Genomic DNA, 7,327 nt, shown 5'->3' with positions numbered 1-7,327 from the left:
GGGAGTTTATTTCAGATACTATGTTATGTTGATACAGTTCCTTTGTCATGCCACATCTATTATAACTTTTTGGGATTTATGACGTATGATTTCATGATATATTATAAATGGTTGATATCTTTAGTATTATTTAAACAAAATTTTTGGGTCGTTACAGCGATGGACCCTGATGACGGAAGCGGGTGACAGACATCGGTGCCATAGTAGGGGAAGACAGACTGAAAACCTTTTGGCTCTTGGAGTGTGCATCATGGATAAGTTTTTTTTTACAGAAGATAAGGGTAGAGGGAAGGGATAAGAGGGACGAGTGGGTGGGATTTTTGTTTGTTTTTTTCTTTAATTCGAATAATAAGTAAATATTTAAAAGAAAATGAAAAAAGAATTATTTTAGGGCATATTTGTCTTTTCATGTAGGGTATGGACCAAAACAACAAGGAAATGTTAACCATATGGACAAAAATCGCAAAATGTATTTAAAATTGGACTACTGATGCACCACCAAATATTTTTGGACCAAAACCATAGATTTTTAACAAACACAAAGACCATTTTTACAATTTTTTTCATTTTCAAATTCATCACCGTAAACAAAAATAAAATAAAATATAAGGTAGTTACTAATTGATACAAATAGCTTAAATAACTATTTTTGAAGTTCATTAATGCATAAAAAGATATATAAATATTTATATCTTTAGGTATCATTGCACATAAAGTAGTCAAAGTTACACATTTAGTTAAATAAACATTTTTATATAAACTAAACTAAAATAAAATAAAAATCTATAAACTAGTAATTTCTAACCTTCATCTATGAGATTTCAATTAAAACCACAAAATTTCAAACCCTTCAATAATAAATATTAACCATCTTCAAACGTCATTTCAACCTTTAAAATCACAAAAACTCCGAAAATTCAAACCCTTAAAATCATAAAAACCCAAACCCTTCAATAATAAATATTAACCTTTTATGAAGTGTTGGAACATGTAAATATCCCTAAGCTTGAAATCTTTCCCCAATGTCATTTTCATAACAACATCGCCAACACATTTGATATTTGTGGTGGTTGTATTTCTCATGTGGAACTTTTCACAATTATTAACATCTTTGTAAGTGTTTGAATTACTCTTTTCATGATACACACGTCGAGTAGCTCCAGTATTAATCCACCATTATCTTGAATTTGTATTCAATATATTCACCTACGATACCATGACCGTAAGATCTGTAATCATGGCCACCAACTCCACATCATCGTTCGCCATGTTTTCTTGACGAAGATTATCACGTTTAGCTTGTAAGAACTCTAAAGCTTTATGATCTATTTAGCCATAATTGTAGCACTTCAACTTCTTTTCGAATTTTCAGTATTTAGGGCATAGGTTTTCACCCATCCCCTTTCCTTTGTATGCTCCCTTGCCTTTGTTCTTGGAAGCTTGATCAACTTCCACCACATGGACCTTTGAAGGTTCAACATCACTACCTTTTCTTCAAGGCCATTAAATTCTCTTTTTCAATGTGAATACGCACCATAAGCTCCTCTACAATCATCTCTTTGCTCTTATTCTTAAGGTAGATCTTGAAGTTTATCCAACCACGAGAAAGCTTTTCAATCATTGATGCAACTTGGAAAGACTCAATGAGAATAACTCCTTCCGCAAAGTTATCATGTATAATGTCCTTAAAATCTTGGACTTGAGTCATAACAGATTTCAAGTCAATGATTTTGAACTCTAAGAATTTTTCAACAACATGCTTCTTGGTTCCAACATCACCGGTCTTATACTTTCGTTCCAGTGATTCCCAAAGTTGATTAGTCATTGCAACTTTTCAATAGACATGGTAAAGTACATCAAGTATCCCATTCAACATATAGTTGCATCATAGAAATTTGGAGTGCTTTCAAGCCTCCACCGTTCTCACATATTGAGCATTGGCTTGTCCCTTATCAACTTGGGGAGTAGTTTTTTTAAGCAACCAAGCGAAGTTTAGAGTGGTTAAGTAGAAGAACATCTTATTCAGCCACCTTTTGAAGTTAAGGACAATAAACTTCTATGGCCTCTTAGCATGATTATCCATGGTGTTTGCCATAGGTTTGGTAAAATTGTGATTCACAGTTAGGGGAAGAGTTGGTGTTTCATTTGATTTAGTCATTCTGAAAAGATTTATACTTTAAATGAATAATCAGAACCACAAACAGAATTGCTTACACAAAACATAATATATTTACACAAAACAGATATAACACAATTAGCAAAACCAAAACTGAAATAAAAGACATGTAATTTAATCAACACAAACTCGATTAAATAGTTTAGCGAAAATTTTGTTTACGATTGTTAGTTTTCGATAATAAATCTACAAAATAAATTATTAAAGAATCATGTCGATTGACTAAGGCTTGTGTTTGACACAATTCCCTTAAACATATTTGTCGTTTGTTCTTAGGGTATAACAACTAAAGCACTGTGTTTTGTTGGACTAGACTACTTTCCTGAAAAGATCATCATAAATATAGTAGAGAGAAATAGAAAATGTCAAGTTATATATTGATCTTTGTAACTTTAATTATTAATTCAAAATTAATTGAATTAATCGTGCATTAACTCACATTAAATACATCATTTACAAAAATTATAACCTTGATAAAAAATGTAAAGTTTGTAACTATAATCATTAATTTGAAATTAAATTAATTAATTGTGCATTAACCCACATTAAATACATCAGTTACAAAAATATAACAGAGACCAAAACTGTAAAGTTCTTCAACAACATGGTTGCGTGGACCCAAAATTTCGGAGATACATTTGTATCCATAGGTTGCGCCCGCACATGAGTTTAGTGATATTTGTATACAAAATCCATAATTTGCAACCCCATGCACGCCTATATAGGCATTGGAGTAAAACTATACATAAAAGTTTGTAAGCCTATTACATATCTATGCTTATAAACCCACTAAAACTTTACTTTTTACTATTCTCACATCCACTTTATTTGCTAATTTTATTTACAAATACTCATCTTTGTGCATTGATATTTCATTCACACATACTTCGTTTTGGACACGACATATATTGTTTCGGAGCTCTCGCGGAGGAAAACATAACTCATTAAGGATTAATAATATATAAAAAAAATATATTTATATTTAAATGTGTCCAAAGTTTAATAAAAATAGATAATTTTTATTAAATTTTCCAACAAATGTGACTATAATATCGAATATATGAGACAAGTTGATGTAGCTTGTATTTAAATTGCATCCTCTAAGACGTAGTTATTGATTACAATATCGATATGTAAACACATAAAAAGTGGCTTCTATTAAGGTTCATCAAGCTCTAGAGTTCAAGGATAAGATTTGGCTACACTAAATATAAATGACAATTCCATATACACATATTGAATGTACAAGAAAGATACATATTGGTTTTTTTGTTTCTTAATAATGCCTAACAACATCTGGTCCAATATTTTCTTACACGTTCTTTTCAAAATGAAGTATAGAGAGTTGGTGTTACCATCAATGGAACTTTCTTTATTGCAACCCCTCCCTCGTTCTCTGTCATGTCGATACTTTTAGGGCTTAATTCATAAGGAAGTGTCCAGTTAAAGTAGTATAGCATTTGAGCAAGAGCGGACTTAACAGAAATTACACCAAAACCAATCCCAGGACAAATTCTCCTCCCTGATCCAAATGGAACGAATTCAAAGTTTGTACCCATGAAATCAATAGAGGATTGTTCAAATCTCTCTGGTTTGAAACTTTCTGCATCATCCCAATATTCAGGATCAACTGCACATGCAAAAGCATTGACAATCACTTTCATTTTCAATGGAATATCATAGCCATCAATTTGACATTGTTCTCTACATTCCCTTGGAAGTAGTAGAGGGAGAGAAGGGTGAAGCCTAAGAGTTTCCTTGACAACTAAGTTAAGGTAATGCAGTTCTTGTAAGTCACTCTCATTGATTTTCTTCTTTCCTTTAAATGCATCTCTCACTTCTTTTTGTGCCTTTTCCATCACGTTTGGGTTTCTCATCAACTCTGTCATTGCCCATTCGATTGTCATTGCACTTGTATCAGTACCTCCAACAAAAATATTCTGTGTCATTACAAATGGTTCAAAAGTCAAACAGAGTAGCTTTCTTAATTAGTTACTTATTTATTAATTCTGTAAATATAAATTAGTTATAAAAAAACATTATAACAAGTCAACTATTTCTATAGTTATATTTTCCATATCCATGCATTTACTATGTGTATATATATATATATATATATATATATATATATATATATATATATATATATATATATATATATATATATATATATATATATATATATATTACAAAATAGAACTTAATATAAAAATACCCACACAGAACATGCTTGTATAAAAATGTATTTTCTTTTCCAAAAAACAAAACCCAAAGTCAACACTCAGGAGAGAGGGAGCAAAGAGGAGCATGGCAAGTGACAACTAATATCAACACTTAATAACAAATTAAACATAGAATATATATTAGTCGATATGTCGTTTATGTCTTCTCTATATATTAATTAATCAAAAAAAGAAACCTGTTGTAAGAGGTTTATATAAATAAATAGTATATTAATAATATGATATTAGTTTTTTTTAACTGTAAACACTACACTATTAATCACCACAAAACTACCCTAAGCTAATTGACTGTAGGACACTTTTGTTATACACCATATACGTTTATAGTTCCTTTGATATATAGTTCAAATATATACTAAGGGAGATAATTTATAGAGGACAAGGAGAGAGATGTACCACAAAGATAGCTTTGATGTTGTTGTCTGTGATAGGGACCTGAAGGCTGCCACTCTCTTTAATTGTAAATAGAACATCAAGCAGATCGTCTCCCGATCCTTCGTTTCTTTCTCTTTTGTTTTTCCTTTCTTCAAAAATATCATCAAAAATCTTATCAAGACTTTTATGAATCTTCCTCAACTTTGATCTCATCCCAGAAATGACGGAAAGAAACCCAAACTCAGGAAACAGATCTGCAACAGAAAACCCACTCACCAATCTTCCCAACTCATCCACCAACTCGATCAATACATCTTGTTGTTTGCAGTTATCCCCAAACGAAGATTTGCACACGATGTTATTGATCATTCTCGTTACCTTATCACGTATGATCACCGGCTTTCCACAGTTGGATCCAATGAACTCAATGAAATGGTCCACCTCTTGCTCCCGGAAACAACTGAAAGATCGGACCTTTTTGGGACTTAGAAGCTCTACAGTGATGATCTTCTTCATCTGTCGCCAGTAATCACTGTAAGGGCCTAGAGCAACGTCGGAACTCTTATACAACACAATATCGGCGAGCAGTGTGTAGGGGCGGCTGGCGAGGGCGAGGTCGTTGGTTTTGAAGACTTCTTTGGCTAACTGAGGCGACGAGACGACAATGGTGGAGATCTGGCCGAGTTGCAAGTGCATGATGGGACCATATTTCTTGGCTAACTCACGGAATGCATGCTGCGGCAGTGCTCCGCCGATCTGGTGGAGGTTTCCGATGATGGGTAGTTTTGGTGGACCTGGTGGGAGGTTTAGAGGTTTGGAGGCTTTAAATTTTCTGTGAAGGATGAAGTAGAAGGAAAGAATGAGAGATGAGAGGACAACGAGGAAGGTGAGATCAGCTTCCATGTTGTGACGATGGAGAAGATGATGGGGAAGCTCTGTCTATTTATATAAATTTATAAGGAAGACTTTTTGCCTATTCAAATAGCAAATTGGCCAATTGCCAATACATAAACATGCATTACTCGGAGCGACAACTCTTTCATTTCAAATAAACAAAACACAAGTAGAAATAGACTAATAGTTAATTAGTTATAATATACCAAATAAGACAAAAAAATAGTTTCAAAACGAATATTATGTGCTTCTTATGAAATTAAACGCCTGATTATTTTAGATAAATTGTTGTGTTTGTAAATCATAACACTACTATTTATTTTATAATATTTCTTTGTAAAACAAGTTGATAATCATACTATAAACAATGCTTTAATTTTTATAATAGCTGAAATTTCCAATCGAGTCGACGATTGCAACTTTCTTTTATTTGATTATCTTGTCTAATGTGCCGTCTTCTTTTAGCTTTATTTTTAAGTTTAGACATATACACATGCGTTCGGAAAGATCTAATATATATGTACGATAGTTATATTAGAGTGATATTGATATTTAACGTATACAATATTTATATTAGAATGATATTGATATTTAACATATCTTAAGGGTTACACTAACAACAATTTAATACACTTCATTATTTATTAGAAATTGATTTTAATAAATATTAATAAACTCTTATAAATTAGAAAAATATTTATTTCATTGAAATAATTATTTTACAATAATAAGTAACATATTATTTCATATGTTATTAATTAATAAGTCACGTATAATCTTTTGGACTAGTTAAATCATTTTGTCTTTTACCTAAAGACAGTTTATATTTTAAAAACTTAGAGTTTATAAAATTTAAACAATTCTTTTCTTTTTGCATCATATGGCCGAAAGTACAGCGTAAGAGGAGGAGAATGAGTTTCCAATTTGCTTAATATAAAGTATTAAGCATAGGGACAAGGTTGTGTAAAGGCCTTAACGGTTAATGACCTTTAGACTAAGGCTTTGCTTTAACTAGTGAAGAAGGATTTCATTTGTGCTAGTTTTTACTAGTAAAAGCCTATAGCACCTCTCCCATATATCTCTCTCTCTCTCTCTCTCTCTCTCTTTCTCTCTCTCTCTCTCTCTCTCTCTCTCTCTCTCTCTCTCTCTTCTATTATCTTGCACTCTTGAAGAATTGTTACTAGGTTTGAACTCTCTTGGATGAAATACTTGGGTATTTGTTTCCAAGCTTAAGAGCTTATAAAGAACTAGAATTATCATCAAGTTGGTGCATTGTTGGTGTCTCAAAGGTTTAACCATCTTCATCAAAACTCAAGTCTCCCAAAAATACTCAAGGGTACTCAAGGGTATAAAGGTTGTTATCATCTTCTTTCTTCTATGGTTGTGTATTTTTATCTTTTCATTACTTGCAAGATGATCTTTGGTGGGTTGTAACAAGCTTATTAAGTTTGGAATTTTAAGACTTCCGTTTGTCATATTTATGAGCTTTTGTAACTAATTTTTGTACTAAAACCCAACAATTGGTATCAAGATCCACATTTAAAGTCTAGTCAGATTTTATGATTTTTTGAAATCTTGGTTTTTGGGGAATATGGATAACTTAATTTTGTATAAAAATAAGTTTATACATACTTTATTT

The 7,327-nt window shown here is 31.8% G+C and overlaps 1 protein-coding gene across 1 annotated transcript; it reads right to left on the bottom strand.

Annotated features, from left to right (window-relative positions):
• Positions 1 to 3,310: 3,310 nt before the first annotated feature.
• Positions 3,311 to 5,717, bottom strand: LOC111908074 (cytochrome P450 Tp9025). Its single transcript, XM_023903912.3, has 2 exons — positions 4,816 to 5,717; positions 3,311 to 4,116 (listed from the first exon to the last, which is right to left on the bottom strand). Exons 1-2 carry the CDS (start codon positions 5,695 to 5,697, stop codon positions 3,502 to 3,504), a joined length of 1,497 nt encoding a protein of 498 aa, XP_023759680.1. The 5' UTR covers positions 5,698 to 5,717; the 3' UTR covers positions 3,311 to 3,501.
• Positions 5,718 to 7,327: the final 1,610 nt, after the last annotated feature.

This window comes from Lactuca sativa, chromosome 5 (assembly GCF_002870075.4).
Source record: "Lactuca sativa cultivar Salinas chromosome 5, Lsat_Salinas_v11, whole genome shotgun sequence".
NCBI lineage: Eukaryota > Viridiplantae > Streptophyta > Magnoliopsida > Asterales > Asteraceae > Lactuca > Lactuca sativa.
This window is presented reverse-complemented; position numbering and strand designations above follow the sequence as displayed.

What these genes read in the sequence shown, in the direction of transcription:
- LOC111908074 (XM_023903912.3), bottom strand. Translation starts at nt 5,697, where the DNA reads ATGGAAGCTGATCTCACCTTCCTCGTTGTCCTCTCATCTCTCATTCTT. An exon ending in ACATCAAAGCTATCTTTGTG is followed by an intron (nt 4,117 to 4,815) that starts GTACATCTCTCT and finishes GTAATGACACAG; the next exon opens with AATATTTTTGTTGGAGGTAC.